General features: G+C 36.4%; 4 protein-coding genes and 2 pseudogenes across 4 annotated transcripts; 3 read left to right on the forward strand and 3 right to left on the reverse strand.

The window, feature by feature from the left end:
* Nucleotides 1-2,809: 2,809 nt before the first annotated feature.
* Nucleotides 2,810-5,424, reverse strand: LOC108840920 (transcription factor MYB41-like). The gene is made up of 3 exons (XM_018613720.2): nucleotides 3,925-5,424; nucleotides 3,710-3,839; nucleotides 2,810-3,477 (listed from the first exon to the last, which is right to left on the reverse strand). The coding sequence occupies exons 1-3, from the start codon at nucleotides 4,055-4,057 to the stop codon at nucleotides 2,871-2,873; spliced, it is 870 nt and encodes a 289-aa protein (XP_018469222.2). The 5' UTR covers nucleotides 4,058-5,424; the 3' UTR covers nucleotides 2,810-2,870.
* Nucleotides 5,425-7,555: 2,131 nt separating this feature from the next.
* LOC130498427 (ethylene-responsive transcription factor ERF054-like) lies at nucleotides 7,556-8,670 on the reverse strand. Its single transcript, XM_056991783.1, has one exon. The coding sequence runs from the start codon at nucleotides 8,600-8,602 to the stop codon at nucleotides 7,721-7,723; it is 882 nt and encodes a 293-aa protein (XP_056847763.1). The 5' UTR covers nucleotides 8,603-8,670; the 3' UTR covers nucleotides 7,556-7,720.
* Nucleotides 8,671-10,209: 1,539 nt separating this feature from the next.
* LOC130508156 (uncharacterized) lies at nucleotides 10,210-11,484 on the forward strand (annotated as a pseudogene).
* Nucleotides 11,485-11,615: 131 nt separating this feature from the next.
* On the reverse strand, nucleotides 11,616-12,503 carry LOC108829939 (uncharacterized). The gene has a single exon (XM_018603544.2). The coding sequence runs from the start codon at nucleotides 12,476-12,478 to the stop codon at nucleotides 11,702-11,704; it is 777 nt and encodes a 258-aa protein (XP_018459046.2). The 5' UTR covers nucleotides 12,479-12,503; the 3' UTR covers nucleotides 11,616-11,701.
* A 3,421-nt stretch (nucleotides 12,504-15,924) lies between these two features.
* Nucleotides 15,925-17,829, forward strand: LOC130508158 (protein ULTRAPETALA 1-like). The gene is made up of 3 exons (XM_057003433.1): nucleotides 15,925-16,378; nucleotides 17,003-17,327; nucleotides 17,396-17,829. Exons 1-3 carry the CDS (start codon nucleotides 16,153-16,155, stop codon nucleotides 17,568-17,570), a joined length of 726 nt encoding a protein of 241 aa, XP_056859413.1. The 5' UTR covers nucleotides 15,925-16,152; the 3' UTR covers nucleotides 17,571-17,829.
* Nucleotides 17,830-17,983: 154 nt separating this feature from the next.
* On the forward strand, nucleotides 17,984-21,154 carry LOC130508157 (uncharacterized; annotated as a pseudogene).
* The last annotated feature ends 951 nt before the right edge of the window (nucleotides 21,155-22,105 follow it).

A 22,105-nucleotide genomic window follows, 5' to 3' on the forward strand; every position in this document is an offset into this window, starting at 1 on the left:
CCGCGGATGTATATTTTAAAAATATGATGATATTTGTTTTTCATGTAATTATTAGGGTTTGGCAAAATGAATCCGAGGAACAGAACTGATACCAATCCGTAAATATAGTACCAAACCTGAACATAAATTGATTAAATATTCGAATTATTCAAAATTTTGTTAGTTAGAGAACCGAATTAGATCCGAACCGAAGTATTTGTGTACCTGAATTTATCTAAAAATAGATTTATATACTTATATATTAATTATTTTTATATTTAACGTATATAAAACATCAAGAATGATACTTTTAAATTGGTTTAAAATACTTGAAAATATATATAGATAGTCAAAAACAAATATCTGAAATAGTTAAAGTATACTCAAATCACCAAAAATACTTAAAATAATTATTGATTTCGTATCCAAAATTTTAAATCAAACCAATTGATATGTTAAGTTTAGATATTCTGACATATGTTATTTAAATTTATAGGTAATATATTACTTTATTTATAGATTTTGAGAAATTTAAAATATATAGTGATTGAAAACTTTAAAAATAATTTAAATAGGTTATCCAAACTCAAACCAAACCCACAAAGATCCGAAACAAACTCAAACAAAAATTTAGAAACATCCTAATAGGACTGAAATCTTTGACCCCGAAAACCCGAAACGCAAACCGATCAGAACCAAACCCGTATGGATGTCTGAAAACCCATCCTTAGTCATTATTATATATCGTATAATTTCATCATATAATTAATCGTATTTTATATGTACCATCATATAAGTAATCATATAATTAATAGTATTTAATACGTATCATAATATAAATAATTACATATATTATATTTTAAAAACTTAATATGAAATATAAAAACCATAATTTGAGTTGGTATTTCAAATTGGGCTTTGTATTGTATTTTTCTTATATATATTGACAACATTCTTTTATAATGGACTTAATAACTTAAGCCCATTAATATTTCTGTTTAATACTACTATCTTTGTTTCCAAACAAAATTTTTTTTTTAAAAGACTACAATCCATGTTTCCAAACACACCAAATTTTTTAAAAACTCTTATCCAGGTATCCAAACACACCGAAATTGTACTTCAGCTTTAATAAGATAGACTAGATTTTGACCCGCGCTTTCAAAGCGCGGGTTTATGTTTGGTGAAAATTTTATATAATCACATTTATATAATCTGTCTTGTATATGTATTTATATAATCCGTCTCATATATGTATTTTATATCCAGATTTATGTTCGGTAAAACTATATTATACATGTATTTTTAGGTTTTTAATTTTGAATTAGATATTTTAAATATAAATCAATATAACAGTTTTATAGTTTTGATCGGTGTTTTGAAATTCGACTGAGACCTGCGGTTGAACGGATTACTGGTTGATCAAAGATAAATTCAGTTCAGGTTTGAAAAAAAAACAAAATTTAAAAATCCAATAAAAACTACTAAAATCGAAATCCAGTTACCGGTTGAACCACTGGTTGAACCAATAAACAATTTTTATTTTTTATAAATAATTTTTGTTAGATAGTTGGGATTATATTTAGGAAAAAGCGGTTTAAAACCAAACCATTAAATAGTTTAAAAAAAACAATGCAGTTTCAAATATGTCCGGTTGAAAAAATATTAAAATGATGCAGTATTAAACACGAAATAATCACATACCAAAATTGAATTAGGAAACCGGTGATTAATGACGAACCAAAAACAATTAAAAAAAAAACCAATGCAGAATGTCCAAAATGTCATTAATGAATACAAAAGAAAGCCTCTTTAATAGGGGTAAACAGAGTAAAAATCCAAATGTGCTTGTACTTTAATAGTATAGATATCATTGATTCGCTTTTTTGAGCATTTGACAAATCAAAAGTATATACACATTTTGTAACGTTTTTTCAAACGGGCAGGAAGAGAACCCGGAGCTCGCCTTGGGAAACGGGCCGTCAGAAAAAGTGAAACCAAAAAGGCGAGAAAATGTGTATTTTAGTGATTTTATTTTTCGTTATCTCCTTCTTCTTTTAAAATTTTCAATACCTAATCTTCTTCTCTTTAAGCATTTTCACACATTCTTTGTTTACTTATTGCCTATACCAAATACCTAAATCCCTCTTATTCAAATTCCATTTTGTAAGACTTAAGCTAGTCTCAGCTGCTCCACACTCATCTATTGCTTCAAACAGAAAAAGAGAAATATCATTTTTTTATATGCGATATCTAAAGTAATCCACTCATATTTGATATCAATTGGCTTTTTGAAAAAAAAAAAGTCCATTAACTTTAGAATGACCCTATGCAGTTGACTTACATAGCTAATTGTTCCCACAAATAGGCCTTAGATTGGGCTATTAACGAATTAAAGAGCTTCAAAATGGACCTTATATTGGGCCTAGTTAACGTTACATCCCTCTGTTTTTTTTCCCAACGTACCTAATTAACAAATTCTTACCCACCGTTACCAACTTTACCTTAATCCCATCAACATTACTTGGGAAAATGACAATGTTATGCTGCGTAGTACGTACGGTCAGTACGGACTACAGAGAGCCGTGTTAATTAAAAACAACATGAATTGTATTCCGGTTTAATTCGTTCTCGAGCGAAGATATACGACTTCAACCAACTTTTACGATAGTTTGACTGATGCTTATATTTATATGTTTAGCTATTTATTGTAGTCATCTGCGTATATGGAGAAAATTCAAGATAACTCGCCCTATTCGTTACACATTCCTGAAAAAGTGTATAGAAAAATATATCTATCTTTGACGGAAAACAATAAGTTTATACATTAAACCATAAAAAGAATGCAACAAAACATGAATCATAGGTGGGAGATATGCATATGTTGATAATTAAAGTAGCCCCATAAAGCCATCAAAGGTAAGATTATCCGGAAACCCAAAGTCGAATAAACTGCTGGAGTAGTTGGCTTCTGCTTCAATGTTATTTTGCTGTGGAGAATAATTTGGCGTTGACATGAGAGAGTCTAAGTCCAAACTCTCTGACAGAGGTGGTAATACATCTGAAGGACCGACCTCGAGTCTTGCGTTCACAGGCTCAAAATATGAAGTTTCGTCCTTTGTTGGAGTTGTACACTCGGCTTGTGGTTGAGTGTCTTGAGACGATACTGATGTGTTTGGAGTTTGAAGATTTTGGTCGAGGTTCGATGCGTAAAGTGTATTAGGGTTTGGAAGTGGTTGTTGAGGGGGCAAGAGAAGAGAAGCCAACCTCAATACATCAGGATTAAGCAGAGACGATGCATGTGATGCTACTGATGAAAAGTTTGGTTGGTTTAAAATCGCGGCTAGAAGTGAGGACAAATCAAGAAGATCAAGACGCGGGGAGTGAGTTACAGGGTCGATGCCACTCCTTACAAGCCGCTTGCGGATGTGAGTGTTCCAATGGTTTTTAATTTCGTTGTCAGTCCTTCCTGGTAGACGAGCTGCTATTGCGGACCACCTATAATCCATCATTCAATTCAATTAGTGGTCAATAAATAATATATAACTCATCAATACTATTAAAGTATATACAGGTCAATACGTATGAATAATAATAGTTTAGTGGAGTTGATGGCCTAAATGTTGAAATATACGGTCCGCATGCGTATATATCTCTCGCTCTTTTTCATAAAATTAAACGTACAAAAAATTGGAGCTAATGGATCGAATATGATGTGTATGAGACTTACTTGTTTCCCATAACACTGTGTAGCTGAATGATAGTTTCTTCTTCCTCGAAGGAGAATCTTCCTCTCTTGATGTCCGGTCTTAGATAATTAGTCCATCGAAGACGACAGCTTTTTCCACACCTCTGGAGTCCTTTAGTTTGTACAATACGATTTATAAGTGTGTAATTCAATTTACAGAGACCATAATCTATCAAAAGATGTGGATATATACTTACCAGCATTTTTAGGGAGAATGCGCCAGTTGCCGGGACCATGAACTCGTATATAGTCGATGAGTTTCTGATCCTCCTCAGGAGTCCATGGACCTTTCTTCACACCATTCTTGTCACAGCAAGGTAATCTTCCCATGTCTAGTTGGTAACTCAGAAAAGGATGTATACACCGATGGACGTTAGAGAATAATAGTTTCGTTCTCTTATAAAAGGGTCAAAGAGCCTAAAGGAGTTTTTATGTTTTATAAATGTCAATCCGTGGGTGTATAGGTGTCAAATGGGCGGGTCGTCCATTGGTCGTCCACGTCCATATTTAAATGGACTTAATATGGACACACCCATTTTTTCCATGGGTTATTAATGGACAAAATATGGATGACCATTTAAAAAATGGTCTTTACGGGTTTTGGGTTTCATGGACATGGGTTGTCCAGTGGACAAAAAAAATTTAGGGTTTAAAAAAAAATTGAGTTTTTCTACCAAAACCGAGAAATCGGGTTTTTTCGCCAAAATCGGAAAAATGAATTTTCTCTGTCAAAATCGTAAAATCGCACAAACTGTAAAATCGGGGTTTTCCGCGAAAATTGAGAAATTGGATTTTCCCGCCAAAACCGAGAAATCGAATTTTTCCGCCAAAACCGGAAAAATCGAGTTTTCCTGCCAAAATCGAGAAATTGAGTTTTCCGCTAAAACCGTAAAATCGGGTTTTCCCACCGAAACTGAGAAATCGAGTTTTCCCGCCAAAACAGAGAAATCGGATTTTTCCGCCAAAACCGGGAAATCTAGTTTTCACGCCAAAATCGGAAAATCGAGTTTTCCGCTAAAACCGTAAAATCGCCAAAACCGTAAAATCAAGTTTTCTTGCCAAAACTGAGAAATCGGGTTTTCCCGCCAAAACCGGAAAATCGAGTTTTCCCGCCAAAACCGTAAAATCGGGTTATCCCGCCAAAACCATAAAATCGGGGTTTCCCGCCAAAACCGAAAAATCGGGTTTTCCCGCCAAAACCGTAAAATCGGGTTTTCCCGCCAAAACCGTAAAATCAGGTTTTCCCGCCAAAACCATAAAATCGGGTTTTCCGGCCAAAACCGCAAAATCGATTTTCCCGTCAAAACTGCAAAATCGAGTTTTCCTACCAAAACCGCAAAATCGGAGTTTCCCGCCATAACCAAAAAATCAGGTTTTCCCGCCAAAATCTTAAAATCGAATTTTTCCGTTAAAACCGCAAAATCAAGTTTTTTTGCCAAAACCAAAATTGTTGTATTTATGGATTAATTTTAATTTTATGAACTTGTATATATAATTATAGGCTTATAAATTAAAATCTAAAGTTTTCTTATATGGTCTATTATGGACTCTATATGGCAGCCCATAAAAATATGGGTTTTAGTGGATATGGTTCTTAATGGACATGGTTCTAATGGACATGGTCACTCTTTGTCCACAAACAATAAATGGACAAATGGATACAGGCTAATGGACGTGGACTCGCCCAGTTTACAGCTATACGTGGGTGCACTCTTACCTTCTCCGTTTCATTTGTTTATATAGGGATGTGAATGCGAAGAACTTAATTAACTTGGAAGAGCCAAATGTCAATCGCATTTGGCAAGGGCTTATATGCCACGTGTCCTTTTGAGCCACTATTATATACAAAAGCAAATATTAGCTTGGCGTGGACAGCATATACTATTAGCTTAACGTTTTTTAACAATATATTCGAGAAGCAATCGACGTGATAGTGTTATTGTCTATATGCATTACAATATATATATATAACTTGGATTCTGTCAGTACAATAATTATATTCATGCATATACTTTCGAAGAGATTATAAGTACTTCTGGTAAGAGATTAAAAAAGAACTTGTGCATGAGGCAACTATTTGGTTGTGAGAGTAATTATGTTAACCACAATGCCTGATGGTTGTGAGAGTCAGAGTAAAGCACATTGTTGACTTCGGGTGGTATATATAGGTCAGTTGACTTTCCATGTATGTTTGCTTTAAAAAATAAAAAAGGTATGAGAATGTGTTGCGTTGAATTTTGAAATCCAAGCGTATAGTTTCAATGGGTAAAGAGAGTGAGGACGGTAAAGTAGTTGGATACTCTCATCAAATACGCACAAATCTTTTTCAGATAACGTGTCAATGGCATGTGCCTTGTGCTATCAAAATTGATGATGAGAAGGCGAATTACAATTTAACTTTTTACTTAAGGCAACTCCCAAGTTCAATAGTAGAGGTTGCTTGTGAAAGGGCCTCTCCGAACAGAGTCATCCACGTCAACATTATTAAAAAGGATTTCAAAACGCGGATAAATTAAAGCAACCAACAAAATGATTATGAAAAATAATCGAGGTTTTTTGTTTGTTAAAATGTTGGTGAAAAGCTGTGCAACAAACTTTGAATTACATACACCCTTAACTCAAGAACCACAGATTCTCGGAAGTTCACAACGAAGCTATTGTCTATTTAGTTACTTAAAATATGTTCGTTCTCAATGTGTGGATTCATGCAGACTATGACACGTGGTAAGAAATGTATTATGGGGTTGTCGTTTCATTTCATTGCTTGTGCATCATTCCATCTACTCTTTAGGTTAGGTTTTCTGGATTAGCCAGAGCGTCAGATGATGATGTCAAGTCAAAGATTCTGTCAGGTCATCACATTTTGGGAGCTTCTCGAAAGGGGCCTACGAATTACTTAATAGGCCACTAGTCGGCTTAATCCTCACACTGTAATGGGCTTTAATCACTTGTAAAATGAACCCATTAACGGTTAGCAATAATTGTGGCTCCTTTTTTCAGTCTCTGCATCTAGTGTCATTACAAAATGCTCGTTTTTGAATGAATTGAAAAGTTTGAATAGCTTTATAATTTTGTTATATATACTCGGTTGTAGACAAGTAAACATCCTTACAACCCAAAACTGCCAGTCCAAAAGCATGGATGAGTCTTTTTTTTTTTTTATTATACAGAGGTATCTTGGCCCCACAGAACTGATCCAGATTAGTCACGTATTGCCACGTATCGGTCTTCTGTCCCTGGCGATGCCGAAATGTTAATTCCCCAATGGGCAGGATTTGAACCCAGATGGCGGAACACACAGCTGTGAGCAGGAGCGGTCCCAGGATTTAATATTAGTGGGATCAAAAACAAGAATGTGTCATGGATGGGAATCGAACCCTGGCTTTCTATGGGTTCAGTAGGCATATTTTACCAACTCTGCTACTTATTCTTTGACAATTTCTTATACAAAGCTAAATTTTATCTTTTTTTGTGGTGTCAATTGACCCCACACCCTTGTAAGTGGGTCCGCTCCTGGCTGTGAGTCTTATTTAACAGGCCATCTTAGTGATAATGGATATGAAGATGAATTATCAATGGATAATGGTGGTGAGTAGTTTATAAAGTTTGGTGCAATCATTTATGTCACATTATGCGATATCTATGCTTTGAAGTGCTTTAAACTTTATTTCAAAATATATAACTCATGAAATAAAAACTAATGATCAACAACTAGTGACTGATTTACAAAGATCTTGAATAACAGGCAGGGGTCAGGATGACCTCTGTATAATATGGCAGGGTCCTAACTTATTGAAATGCAGATACAATGCCAAGAAACAAACTCGATGAACTAATAGGACATCTATATATGTAGCAAAATCAGCGGCACACACACATATAAACGATGAACACACACATACTATGTATGGAGTGGGAGATCACAAAAAACTGTCTCCATCCAAATGCTAATGATCAGAACCCTAATCTAAAATCTAAAACGTGAGACCTTTTTCAAATGAAAGGCCTCATGGGACAAGAAGAAGTTGAGCTTTGTGAAAACTGAGAATTGTCCAAATCATCCCAAAGAGGACTTTCAGGACCCCATCCAGCTGCAACCGCATTGAACCACGCCTCAGCCATCCCTTCCTCTACTCCACCATCACTCACCGCTACTTCCTTGCTCTCCAAGCTACCCTCGCTTGGCTCGTTTAGCTGTGGCGTTTCGGATTTTTTCTGGTGCAGCGAGCTTGACGCATCAGTTTCATCATTGGGCTCGACTTCCTTATCCACAAAACGCTCGGGAAAATTAAGTGTTGCATTATGACCCCTCAATTTAAAAGCTTGACGGTCATAAGCCATTGCAGCTTCTTCAGCTGTATCAAAGGTACCAAGCCAGAGACGTGCTCTGCTCCGTGGCTTACGTATCTCTGCGACCCATTTTCCCCACTGACGTTGTCTCACTCCTCTGTACAGCCTTGTTGAGCTGTACGGGATAACACTTTCTTGGTTCATCATCATCATTCTTCCTCGAGGGCTCAGGTTTAATGTGTCACTCCAATACCTGAACATGTACTGCTGCTGTTGCTGAGGAAGTTGAGGACCAAACGAGATCATTTGATTGTGTCCTTGTATTGTAGGGTTGTTTTGTTGATTAATGGGAACGTATCCGAGTTGTTGTTGATTTTGAAACGTTGGATTGAGAGAAAAAGGGAAAGTCGGCAATGAGTTAGAAGAAGAAAATGATGAAAATGGGAGATATGGTTTAGATCTATGATCAGGATTTTTCATTTTCTTGATAGACCTTGGGGACGTCGTCGAAGAAGCTTCTCCTAAAGAAGGATCAATACTTTTACCTTTGGTGATGCAAAGATTGAGCTCCTCGTCAAAGTCCATCTCCGTTTCACTTGTGCCTTACACTTTGTATTTGTTTGTTGTTTGTTTTATTCTTCTATGTGTAAGTGAAAGATGACTCTCCATGGACTTTATATATGAGAGCACATTAGATGTGGGCACCTGCTTTTAGTATTTAGTTATAGAAATATCTTTAGCTTTCGGTTGACTATTATTATTTCAAATACTATCTTTCTGGGGGGGGGGGGGGGGTTACTATAATCATTTCTTTCCTTTCACTCTAATTCATTCATTCCCCCTCCATTTGGAAAGTTGACAAGATAAAAACACAACGCGGAGATACAAACATTCGCGTCCGTACAGCTACGTGGCACTCTCTGTTCTTTTGGACGGTGAAGACATTCGCTCATGTTTTCTAAATGCGACAAGTCACGAGATCAGGAGATAAGATTAGACTGTTAAAAACAAATATCAAGTTTTGGGAGGTTAATACTAACTGAATGGAATAATTGATGATGATATTGTATCTTGTAATGGTCGGCTAGCCGCGGCTAAGGATAACATCCCACAAGAATTACCGTTTTGATGACAACCTAGTACTTAGTTAGGGATATGATCTATATTTATTATGTATACATAATCTTTGATTATAGTAACCAATCTTTCGGATAGGTGATTGGTCAAATTCATCTTTCACTTTTTTATAATGTTTTTTTCTTCTTCTCCACTAATGAAAAGAGACCCGCAAAACCGACCAAGTTGTTGTTTTTCTCGTTTCTTTGGTTTTTAAAACCGACCAACTATCTAATTTATTATTTAGACAGAATCATTTTTCTTCGTAACTAAATGTCAACGTACTATCTCACGTCCATATATGCATTATGTTATTCTCGAATCTTCTTACTTGTAGATTATTTACATATGGTTTAAACATTTAGGAATACAGTATTATGTAGAAATTTAAACGATTCTTAAAACCATAGCATTATGTAAAAAACTAATGGCAAAAAGTAAGATATATTTTAACATTTTGACCAAAAAAAAAAGTAAGATATACGAAACTTACCTTAGGTCTAGTGGAAAAAAACATGATGCTCATTTAGAAAAAAATGGTGGTGGTTTAGTGGTAAAGGATCAAGACATTTAGCACAAACTTCTTTTTGTTCTTAGATTCGACTCTCGTCTTATTTTTTCTTTTTTATAGTTAGTCAAAATAGTAACACCACGTTTAAGATCCCTAGTAGTTTTCCCCCAAACTCTGGATACGAAGAAGATCAAATTCCACCAGTGCCACAACCATGACATGAAGTTGAACCTGTCAACGAATAAGCATTTGCTAGGTGCGAAAGACTCTGTAACAAGTCTACTAGTCATGTATTTGTTATCCCTTTCTACAGAAATATATAATGTATTGGATGAATCACAAGCACTTGCGTATATGCTATTAAAAAGATATAACTGAAACCAAAAAAAATGTATTACAGACGAGAACAGTTAGCGTTTGCTCTGATCAATTAGTTTGCTAAACAAGACAACATCCGGAAGCTCATAAAACAATGCGATTAAGACAAAAGGTTAGGCCTTCCGTGTCCATAGCGTCACCCAACCAAACCAAACCAAACAAGATGTAATGTAAGTTTCACGCGCCCAATACCTTGAAGATGATGTAACATTACAAAGGAAGCAGAAAAATATATAGATGAAAAGATAGTCAACGAACACGAATAGCTTCGTGGATACAAAAGTTCAAAACCTAACAAGGCAGGCCCATAATTAAGCCCATATATAAGGCCTATTAAAGAGCTTAAAAATCCATATGTAATGTTGACTAGTCAACTAAAAGCTTATTTGGCGATTAGACTATCTTCTTCTTCTTCTTCTTCTTCTTCTTCTACTACTTCTTATTCCTCTCTGTTCACCAGTCTATTTCCAGCTACAAATGAGTGGCAGCGACGACCATCTACGGTGGGGAACTACGGCTCCTTTAGCAGCGGAGGATGAAGGAGAAGGACGTTTTCAGAGCTCGGTCAATGCGGTGCCGTTTTGTTTGGTGGCAACCGCAGTGTTAATCTCCATCTTCCTTTTACTAGCTCTGTTTGAGAGGTTCATGTTCATTCGACAGACTACATCACCACCATCTTTCCACCAGAAGGTTCCTCCTTTTGCTTTTGCTTCCCCCAAGGTTGGTTTTACTACACCTCTCTTCTCTCTTATTTTCTTTTACACTTTTGTCTACGTTTTTTTTGCTTGTGTTGATTTTTAACTTTTAGTCAAGAAACACTAAAGGCTTGGTTTATATGATGTTTGCATCCTCATGAGGTTTAGATGAACTTAAAACCTTTTGTTTTCTTTTACCCCTGACGATTCATATCCACTTTGATGACGTCTATAGTCAGACTTTGCTTGATTTGTCGAAAATGTAGATCGAGTTTATGCTGGTGGAAGCTTATTTTTGTCGTATCTTTGAAATGTTGCAAAGTCCCAAAACATGATTAGATTAAATGTATATAAATATTTTTACGGGGATACAAAACCCCTTGTTTCATGCAACGAGGTTTGAATATTCACCGAGTAGAATGAAAAATTATAGTTATGGTTATAGTATAAGAGACTTTTCACTACTTATTTGTCTACACACTGGTTGTCTTTTACGGGATGATGTCATAAGATAATTAACCTAATGTGTTTGTAATATTGTATTGTAGATTGGTGTGTGTGAGAGAGAAATATCAGTTTTGATGCCTGGTGAAGAGGTTCCAACCTTCATTGCTCAGCCATGTCCTCCTTCCTACTCAAGATCATTCTGAAAAAAAAAAATCTTCTTGAATTTTCAATTTTTACCGTTATTCACACTCTCATTAGATCTTTTTTTTCTTTAAATATGGACTGGAAAAGACAAGAGTTTATGTAGTCGAGTGTTTTAGTATAACAGAACAGTGTCATCTGTCTGCTTAAATCAGAGCAAAATAGCAGCAATTTCCATGAATAAAGGTATGGAATTTTGTGAAGCGTTGTGCGTAGTCTTTGCTTTCTACTTTTTTTAAAAAAGTCAATAAACAAAGACAAAACGAAGATCCTCAAAGATTTGGTTAGGTCGTTACATTTCTGCAATTTACAAATCACAAAAAGAGGAAACAATTATCAGAGGAAGATGAAACATTCCATAGACACTTCAGGGTCCTTCACAGCTACTTTCTCATCTTCTTCCTTCTTCGTCACCTCAACAGCTACTTTCTCCTCTTCCTTCTTCGCATTCACAGTCACCTTCGCCTCCTCTGCTCCGTCCTTCTCCGGCGCCGGTTCTCGCTTCTTCATGGGGCTTCTCCTCGAGGAACTCGGGGCACGAGTCGCCGGAGAACGAGAGCGACGCCTCGGACCTTCTTGCAACCCGGTTCTCGGGAGAGGACCCGAATCCGCCTTTCGCCGGCTGTGGGTAGGGTTTTGTGGAAGGGGTTGATGTTGTTGTCTCTCTCGGACCATCCTGGGACGGAGCTTCCCCTGAGGCGAGTGGCGTCCTCCCGGAGATCTGGAGATTCTCTCGGACATGTTGCGGCGAGAGGTGGAAGGAGGAGGATGTCGGTGGGGTTTGCTGACAGCGTCGTCTTCGAGGATGGAAGCAGCGGTAGCAGTCGTGGCGGTGGAGAAACTGTGAGAGACGCTACATGTGTCAGACTTGTGCTGAGAGATCTCCGGAGTTGGAAGTGAAGGAGGAGGAGGGTTGCGAGGTTCCGGTGCGGTGGGAATGATGTCAGCGACGGGAATGGGGTCAGGTTCAGGGACCGGGACCGGGACGGAGACAGAGACCGACTGGACCACGACTTCTTTCACGGTTTCTTCTTCAATGGGTGGAGGAGTCTTTGCGGCGTCGGCGGCGACAGGTGGAGCTGTGACTTTCCCGGCGCTCAAGCAGCATCCCATTTTTTTTGTCTTTAACTTTCTGATGCCTTTCACACTCTCTCTCTTCTCTTCCGGGATATACGTGCATTCTTAATGGGCTTATGTTTGCAATATGGGCCCATACCTACTCTGGGCTCCATTTATATTTTTCTTTGTATTATTTTAATTGTTCTGACGAATCCGAAATTTGTCTCATTGATAATTTCAAGACAAAACGACAGTGCGCTTTTTTATGATCGTTGTAAAAGTAAACTTCAAAAAAATTCAAAATTTCATGCTAATGTGACAGTATCTCGCTTGATAATGACCCGTCAGTGCTGAGACAATTTCAACACACAACAAGTTACAAGGACTTGCCAAATGCCTTGGATGAAATAGAAGAAGATATGTATATGTATATGTACATGTGATGTGACAAATCTTACAAATCTCAGTAACATGCTGAATAATCCCAAAAACTCTCTTGTGCTACTGCAAAATCTATTGGTGAGGAGGGGTATCATTTCATAGGTAACAAACGTGTTACATGGTTCCATGTGAAAATAAAACAATAATGGGCTCGTAATATTCTTAAACTTAAAGCCCATGCTTATTAATTGAATAATTCAATTCCAAGCCCATTAATTTGTATAAAGTAAACCAATCCCAAGAAACAAAATAACACAAATTGTTAGTGAAGCCGTCCACAACAATAAAGTTCACCTCCCATCTGCATACTTTTATGGGATCAACTAGGAGGGAAGAGAGTAAAGATGTTGACATCAATTACATTTTAGTCCAAATGCATCTACTTTTCTTTCTAAGACGCATCATATCATGTTTTTTTCTCAACCAGGATAGTGATATATCAACTGAACTAATATAAATCAGTAGCCTAAATAAATATTTTCTTTTTTGAACACAAGCCTAAATAAATATATATCCGACTCTTTTGTTAAGAAGTTGACAATACTAAGCTACAAAAAAAAAGTTGACAATACTATTTCATTGTCTTCCATTTTTAAAAATATACTTCAAATAACAATAACATACGTATATGGTCTATAGACATCACTAGTCTAGTCTCCTAGGAGTATTAAATAATGAGTTCCTCGAACACAAAAAATAGACATCATATAGTAGTAGATATGACATTGGGGTTTGAGCGCATTGCGGAATACCTAACAGACATAGATGTCAATGACGTCGTCTCCGTGTACTTTGGCTACTAGTTGTTTTATAGACAACTAGTCTTGATTTTTTTTTTTGAAGAAATGGTTTGCCATTTAATTAACACTAGATTTTGACCCGCCCTTGAAAGGGCGGGTATTATTTTCACTTTTATGAAATATATTATTTGTTTGTAATTATTGAATATATTTATTTTAGTAAAATATTTTTTATAATAAGTTCGACATATAGAGTATTTCTCGTAAACTATGTGTTTTTGGCTTTGTTTTATTCTCTCTCTAATAAATATATTTATTTGGCTTGTTACTAAAATAAATAATTTTAGAACGCAAAATGTATAATATTTTAATATTGATATTTTGTTTAAACAATGTGACATATTTCTATATTAATTAAATTATTGTATTTTCATTTTTTATACAAATAAAAATATTTGTGTAGTTTGTTGTTAAAAAAATTGATTTTGAATGCAAGTATACAGTATTTTTATATTAATATTTTGTTATGTGCAGCCATTATATTTTGTTCAAATATAAATCATTTTCAAATACTTTCGTTATTTGAACATTTTTAGTTTCCTATACATTAGAACAAAATTCATACAGACCCGGGGGATTCAATTTGAAACTCACACATAAATTTATATCCAAAAATGGCCTAATATCAAAACCAAAAAAATCTATACCCGAAAAAATTGACCAGTACCTAAATGGGTACCCAAATATTTATTTCTAACGGATTCCGTAAACAAATAAAAAATATTTTATGTGTTTGGCTAAATTAAGTGAAATATAAAATTTTATTCAGTAATATTTGTAAAATATTAATAATGATCAATATATGAATATCGATTTGTTTCAGTAAGTTTTGGAATTGTAATTAATGAATTTTAATTGATTTGAAATGCAGTGGTATAATCTGTAAATAAAAAATACAAAAAGGAAGTACCTAAAAGAAATATCAAAACCCAAAAAATATATACCCGAAAGAAACGACCCGTACCTAAATGGATACATGAATGTATATGCCTAACTGATTTTGTAAACAAATAGAAAATATTTTTATGTGTTTGGATAAATGAAGTTAAATATAAATTTTTATTTACTAATATTTTTACAATATTAATAATGATCAATATATGAATATCGATTTGTTTAGATAATTTTGAAATTTTAATTAATTAATTTAAATTAATTTTAAATGCAATGGTAGAATCTATAAATAAAGAAAACACAAAAAGAAGTACTAAAAAGAAATTTCAAAACCCAAAAAACTATATCCGAAAGAAACGTCTCGTACCTAAATGGGTATCCGAATGTTTATGTCTAACTGATTTTGTAAAAAAAATATATATATATTTTTATGTGTTTGGTTAAAATAAGTGAAATGTTTTTTAATAGTAATTTTACATATTAATAATGATCAATATATGGAGACATCAATTTGTTTAGATAAGTTTGGAATTATAATTAATTATTTTCAATTGAATTTAAATGTAGTGGTAAAATCTGTAAATAAAAAAATTACAAAAAGGAAATACATAATTTTTTATAAATGCAATGACTAAGTCTGTAAATAAAAGAAAGTAAATATACTGCTATTCCTTTTTCCAAACAATTCTCATTTAATATTGTTATCCATGTTTCCAAACAAACTTCCTTTTTAAACTCTTATCCAAGTATCCAAACACACCGAAATTGTACTTCAGCTTTAATAAGATAGATAAATGTTACAACTATGACAAGTAGTTTTGATTTATAACTTGTTTTTCAACTAAAGACCCAAACTTTATACATCTATTAAACATCTACTAAAGAAAACAAATGGCCATTGGGGGAGAAATGACTCGGTTATCGATGAATCCTGAGGAAAAGGGAAGAGCCCAAGAATCTGCAGAACCTCCAAGAGAAGGCAGATAAAGTGTGAACAAAGAAGTACAAAGCAAGAGAAAAAGAGAGGACCTGAAACACTTGACACAACCCTATTCCTCAACCTCTTATTCTTCTCCTCCCTCCCTCCCTCCCTCCTCTAATGTGTCTTGTCAAAAAGCTATCTCTCACGGCACCGCCTCTGCTGCTCTTATCGGCCATAGACATTCTCATAGCCTCACACTGTTATGTAGGTTATATATATATAATGTACATTATTATGATACAGATAATAATATTATAATAGTAGTATAGTTTAACAGGACCCATGCCCCCACGAGTCTTGTTTTGTTGGCCAGCTAATAACGCATCCGCCAAAAAATAAAAAAAGCTCACATCTTTATTTGTAACCCCAAAATCAAAAGGCCAAAGAAACTATCTTTCTAAGTTATTAATCTCTCTCTTCTCCCAAAAAGCCCCTTAATAAGCTTTTGCTTTGATATCAGATCTCTCTCTCACTCACGCTTTTGAGATGCGTGCTCCTTTAGGGCTTTCCTTTTATACCCCAAAACGAGGCCTTTCCTTCTCTCATCTCTCTCTCTCCCCTTTCTCTCATACGCTATAAACCGGAGAGAGGATTCCAGGAGATAGATAAAGATGTCGTCGAGTGTGGTGGAGGAGGAGGAGGAGATGCAATGTGGGTCTACGTTGTTCGAGGAAGAGGAGCTACAAGAGATGAGTGGGGTCAACGTTGGTGGCGGTTACGTTGAGGTCATGTGTGGTTGTACTAGTCACCGTTACGGCGATGCCGTTGCTAGGCTTAGGGTTTTCCCCAACGGCGATCTCGAAATCACCTGTGAATGCACGCCTGGCTGTGACGAAGGTCTCTCCTTTTTTTTGCTCTCGTTTCAGTCTGTTTGCTTTTTTCTGCAAAATGGGTTTTGATTTATGTGCATGTTACATGTGAATGTGTGTGAGATTTAACGTTGATGCCTCTCTCTCTCTCTTTTTATGGCTTCTACTATTTTAAGGCAGCAACGAGGGTTTGTTGTTTCTTTAGGTTGTGTCGTATTCTTTTCATTTGCTTTACTGGTTGGTCTCTCTGCCTATGCTAAGATGACTAAAGTTTAAGTCTTTAGCGTGATTACATCTGAATCAACAAGTATGCTTCTTTCTTTCTTACCAAAAAAAATAAAACTAGTTACCATATGTCTTATGGTTATGGTTATGGTTGAACAAGTCAATGACTCTTAGTGTATGCTAGCTAGATCCATCCTTGTAAAATAAAAGTAAATGATTTGCTTCATTGTCATGTCTTGGCTGATGGGTCTCTTCGTTAGTGGCCAAAGTCGTGGGCTTTATTGACATATGATATTCCTCTCCTCACTTAATGGACTCTTGATGTCAAAGTTTGATGCAACAACTTCATTGCCAATGTTAGCTTGTACCATTACAATCTCTAGTATCTTTCTTAAATATGCTGACATGTACAGTTTTTTGACTGTAGACAAGTTAACACCAGCTGCATTCGAGAAGCATTCTGGCAGAGAAACGGCTAGGAAGTGGAAGAACAATGTGTGGGTTATCATTGGAGGAGAAAAAGTTCCATTGTCAAAGACAGTATTGCTCAAATACTACAACGAATCATCAAAGAAGTTGAACAGATCAAACAGATCACAAGGCACGAAAGTATTCCACAGAGATGAGTTTGTTGGGTGCATCGAATGCGGCAAAGAGAGGAGGTTCAGGTTGAGGAGCAGAGACGAATGCCGCTTGCACCACAACGCAATGGCTGATCCAAACTGGAAATGCTCAGACTTTCCATACGACAAGTAAGGTTTCTATATTTTGTTTTGGTCATGGCCTTTAAAATTGAAATAATATAAATGGTGGGTTGCAGGATAACATGTGAGGCAGAGGAAGAGAGAGGAAGCAGGAAAGTGTATAAAGGCTGCACACGTTCACCGACTTGCAAAGGCTGCACTTCTTGCGTCTGCTTTGGCTGCGAGTTATGCCGTTTCTCTGATTGTTCTTGCCAGACCTGCGTCGATTTCACCAGCAACGTCAAAGCTTAGAAGAAAACCAAACATTTTTACTAATGAAAAATGTCTTTTAGAGAGACTACTTGGTTGTTGCATTTAATATTTAAAATTCTGAAACTGTTATATCTACTTGTTATCTTATGGGTCGTTGAATGGAGCAGTTGGAAAAGTTAAAAAAAAAGTTGATTTCCTAGAAGAACATGCAGACGAGCATGCCCGAGTGAGTAGTGCATGTCTTTGATTTTTTTTTGCTAGTGGTGGAAGAAAAAATAAAGTTTATATTTTTAAGTAATTGTTTATTTTAATTGTAGCTAGCTGTTGACAGCTTTGAGAGACGAAGATGTCAAATGGCACCGGCCAGCTACTACGGTCTGTGATTTTTGGAGATGGGACATATGGGAATAGAGACATCTCTCTTCATATTGTCCAAAAAGCCCTGAGCTCTTTATTTGGTACACTGTTAAATTTAAATCTGCATGCTTTTATAGTCATCAACTAACAAAAAGTTGGGTTACATGTTTTTCTAACACCGGCTAAAAGTTGTCACAAGAAAAATATGATATGAGAACCTAGTATTTAATTTTAAACATTGAACGCAATTCCAATGGATCAAAAAACTCAAAAAGTAGCTACACTAAATGAGATCCAATTCCGAAAACCGCTGATTCTTTTAGAGTTTCTCTTGTGCACCAATAGACACCATTGGCCGTCTATGATGTTTTCTTTTTCCTGAAAAACAGTCTCTGAGATGTTCCCATCTGCCATAATTACCAGAAAAAAACATGGTTATCTCCAAGGAGTAGTAATCCTTGCACAACTCCACGTCTTGACTATAACCTACAACAGAAGACTCGTAAAGCTTCAGGATATTTCTGGGACTATCTTTTTATCATCTAGTGATGCAAGGTTGGTGTCTATTTTAATGCAATCTTCGTATATAGCAAGACCAGGACAGGGAAGAAGAGCCAAGAAACTGCAAATTTTTAGGGCAACAGTGATGAGAATAAAGTGGTACGTGTGACTCAATGGAAAGGAGTAGTGATTTCACCTCTTGTACAAGTAAAGCCTGAACAGTAAGCTAGCCATTAATTAACCAGTGTTCCTCCCATCCTATATATGTCATACTAAGGGAAGTTCATACTAAGATTCCAATTTTAAGGAATGGCTGCCATTTTCTTCAAGTTCTGTACCAAGCTTCCTTCATCTTCACCAAGGCTCTACGAGCTTTCAGCTTGTTTTAAAATAGGTGAGTTCCGTACGCAGATACTCGTCCTCCCCCAGAGTTAGGACATAGAGCTACAATTAAAAAATACTTTATTTAATGGGCCGTAAAGCCCAATGTTAACACTTGCTAAAGCTATTTTCTATTGCTCTTGGAGAAAGAAGCTCGAGGAAGAAGACGATGACGATGACGTTCTACGCTCTCTCTTCATCTTCCTTCTCCCGAAATTCTCCCATTCCTGCTATCAGTTTCCCCTCTCTGTCCCGTGTTTCTCAACTTAATGGAGCTTAATAAGCTTACGTCTGCTCCACCACAGTTTTTGAATGCCGGCGCGAGCCTCCGTGGTGAGTTCCCGACTGTGAGACTTAGGGTTTCGACGAGGTGCGAGAGAGAAAATGCACACAACGGTGAGGTAGTTGATGATGCGGAGCGATTCCCGAGGCGAGAGAGCACGATGCCTGATAGATTCAGATACTTGACCAGAGAAGCTCAAGAGACAGTCCTATTAGATGGCCTTGGTTTCTTGGTACGACACCGTTTTCACTTCCGGTTCACTAATTTTTTTTTGTATTTGAACCGGTTTAGCATTTGAACTTGTAGCATTAGTAGTTTGAGGTTTCTTTGATACTTTGTTGCGTAGTTGGATTAGGGGACAAAACATATGATCTTTGCTTATATATGAAGTAACCATCAGGTTGTATATTATCTTCTGTTGCAGCGTTAGCGTTTCTGGTGTATGCGTGGAGAGCAGTCTTGTTTGAGCTATCCAACTGGAGAAATGCTGTTTTCTCTATCGTTACATTACTTAGAGACCTTTCGAATTTTGCATTGGCATTCGTCTTCCACTTTATAGGCGATCCCATCACTTGTGTCATCGCTCTCGTTGAGACTGCAATCTACAGCGTCCGGGGGTTCTACTCCGGGATCGTGGCTTACACACCTGTGAGGGAGTTAACCACGGTGATCCTTCTTGCGTCATCAGTGCTTGCGATAGGAGAAACAGTTGCTCCGAACTCGATCAGCAAGCAGCCGTATTTGGTTACTCTTGCGGGTCTCTTGGGGTACGCGGCAGTGCATAGCTATATCTCAGAGCCGTTCTTCTGGACTGTGTTGGTGGGTTTGTATGGATATTCCCGGTTGGTGAAGAAGAGAGACCATGTGACCTCGGCGCTACCTTGTGCAGCTGTTCTGGCGGGAGTTGGGGAGCCTTGGGTGAGAGTTGTGGTCATCGCAGGGTTTCTGGCTCTAGCTATGCGTCACAATTCAACTAAGACCTCCTCGTCTGCAGATGAAGAAGATAGACAGAGGTTGGGGAAGGCGCCACCAGTGCCGTTGTTGGCTGTTGCATTGGCTATTGGGGTTCGGCTTGCTGCAAAATGGGCTGGTTACAGGCACTTGACCTGGATGATTGTTTGATTTCTCTAAAAGTTTTAAAACGAATTTCTGTATACCAAAAAAGGAAGGGTATTTTGATAGCAATTTGATAACAGCTACTACACTTATGGGCTCTTAGTTAAGGCCCAAGGAATTAAATCTGAGGTCCAGTTAGGTTCAACTGCATTTTTATTAGGGTTTTTACAGGAACCCTATATAATGAAGTCACCTTCTTCTGCAAACATATCTCTCATCGTCAGCTTCTGTTTTGCATTTCTGTACATTGTTTTGATTCTCGTCTTTCTTTCTGGGTGCCTTTTTGATTTTGTCGTTTGTTTGATGTTCTGAAGGAAAGGAACAGTTTTTTTGATTGAATGCCTCACTCACCTTTAGCTTGTTTTCAAGAGTACACAACGAAAATAATGCTAGTCATCGAGGCATAGATTGAATCGCGGTGTATAAACGTGGAGGCACACTTTTCATATAGTTTTGCCTCTAAAATTATCCGCTAAATCGCTTGTTTGCTAATCTACCTTTTAGCTTCTTTTGGTCCCGATCGTATTTTGATTGATTGAACATAAATCATATGGAACACTTGGATCAAAAATAGTTATGTTCGGTTCTTTGAAGCTGGTTGATGGAGATGCCTTGTCCGAGATGAAATTGGTCGATCTCGTAATTAACAAAAGAGTGGACTGCTTGTTAGTTGGATTTAACAGTTGCGACCCTTTTGTGCCTAAACCTGTTGTGGACTGTTGGACTGTTGATTTTTAACTTAGCCATGTACTAAAGTTTGGTTTGCCACAAGAACTATAATATCCTTTTCCAAACACTAATTGGGAACTTCACGAGGGAATGAAGTTCTGCGTTCATTTATCCATAACTTTCTGAATTTCTGATATATTGTCCTCTACCAAGAATTTATGGATGCAAATGTTGCCGAAAGTCTTAAAATAGCATCGAATTAGGAGGGTTCAATAAGCAGATAACCATTGACTTCTTTATCTGGAGAATTAAACAGTTGCGTCAATAAATAATATACACAAAATGCGTTTCAAAGCTTGGTGAGAGATTTTTTAACTAATTCTGAATCTCCTGAACATTGTCCTCCCTGAATCATTCGAGCATTTTTTCTTTTGTAAACCAAAATGATAATGTGTATACAGTTAGAGATTGTGATACATAATAGCTCAACACAGTCATGGTATGTGAAACCATTATTGGACTGTTGAATCGTAATATATTTTGTGATTGCTTGAGGATACTGCAGATATATTCAAAGCTACATGTGATTGCTTTAGGAGGATACTGCAGATATTAGGGGTGGGCATTTCGGTTTAATTTCGGGTTCGGTTTGGGTTCGGTTTGGTTTGGGTAATTTGGGTTTTATAAAACTCAAACCAATTAAAACCAAAGTAGCTTTGGTTTGGGTTCGGTTTGGATTTAATTCGGTTCGGTTCAGTTCGGTTTGGTTTAGATTTAGTTCGGTTTACATTATTATGGTCTAGTTTGGTTCGGTGTAGTTCGGATTGGTTATAAAATATGAAGGCATTAGTTTTATACTTTTATTAAAAACTAATCAACTCATAAATGATAGAGTGAGAATATAAAAACTTATGCTACATGATTTTATATATAATAGTATTATTTGAATTGTATTTATATTTTTTTTAAAGATATGGAAGTTATGAAAAAATGAAAAACGAAATTTTAACTAAAATTTACAATATGTTAATACATATATATATATATATATATATCATATATATTTTTACTATATATATATTGGATTATCGGTTTGGTTCGGTTTGGTTCGGTTTAAACCCAAACCAAACCAAACCGTTCGGGTTGAGTAAAACATAAACCAATTGGATTACATAAAGAGTATGGTTTGGTTTGGTTCGGTTTAACTTCGGTTTGGTTGGTTCGGTTCGGTTCGGTTTGGGTTTTTTGCCCACCCCTAGCAGATATA

This window comes from Raphanus sativus, chromosome 2, assembly GCF_000801105.2.
Source record: "Raphanus sativus cultivar WK10039 chromosome 2, ASM80110v3, whole genome shotgun sequence".
Lineage (NCBI taxonomy): Eukaryota > Viridiplantae > Streptophyta > Magnoliopsida > Brassicales > Brassicaceae > Raphanus > Raphanus sativus.

What these genes read in the sequence shown, in the direction of transcription:
- LOC108840920 (XM_018613720.2), bottom strand. Translation starts at nt 4,057, where the DNA reads ATGGGAAGATTACCTTGCTGTGACAAGAATGGTGTGAAGAAAGGTCCA. An exon ending in CATTCTCCCTAAAAATGCTG is followed by an intron (nt 3,840 to 3,924) that starts GTAAGTATATAT and finishes TACAAACTAAAG; the next exon opens with GACTCCAGAGGTGTGGAAAA. An exon ending in CACAGTGTTATGGGAAACAA is followed by an intron (nt 3,478 to 3,709) that starts GTAAGTCTCATA and finishes GATGGATTATAG; the next exon opens with GTGGTCCGCAATAGCAGCTC.
- LOC130498427 (XM_056991783.1), bottom strand. Translation starts at nt 8,602, where the DNA reads ATGGACTTTGACGAGGAGCTCAATCTTTGCATCACCAAAGGTAAAAGT.
- LOC108829939 (XM_018603544.2), bottom strand. Translation starts at nt 12,478, where the DNA reads ATGGGATGCTGCTTGAGCGCCGGGAAAGTCACAGCTCCACCTGTCGCC.
- LOC130508158 (XM_057003433.1), top strand. Translation starts at nt 16,153, where the DNA reads ATGTCGTCGAGTGTGGTGGAGGAGGAGGAGGAGATGCAATGTGGGTCT. An exon ending in CACGCCTGGCTGTGACGAAG is followed by an intron (nt 16,379 to 17,002) that starts GTCTCTCCTTTT and finishes TTTTGACTGTAG; the next exon opens with ACAAGTTAACACCAGCTGCA. An exon ending in TCAGACTTTCCATACGACAA is followed by an intron (nt 17,328 to 17,395) that starts GTAAGGTTTCTA and finishes GGTGGGTTGCAG; the next exon opens with GATAACATGTGAGGCAGAGG.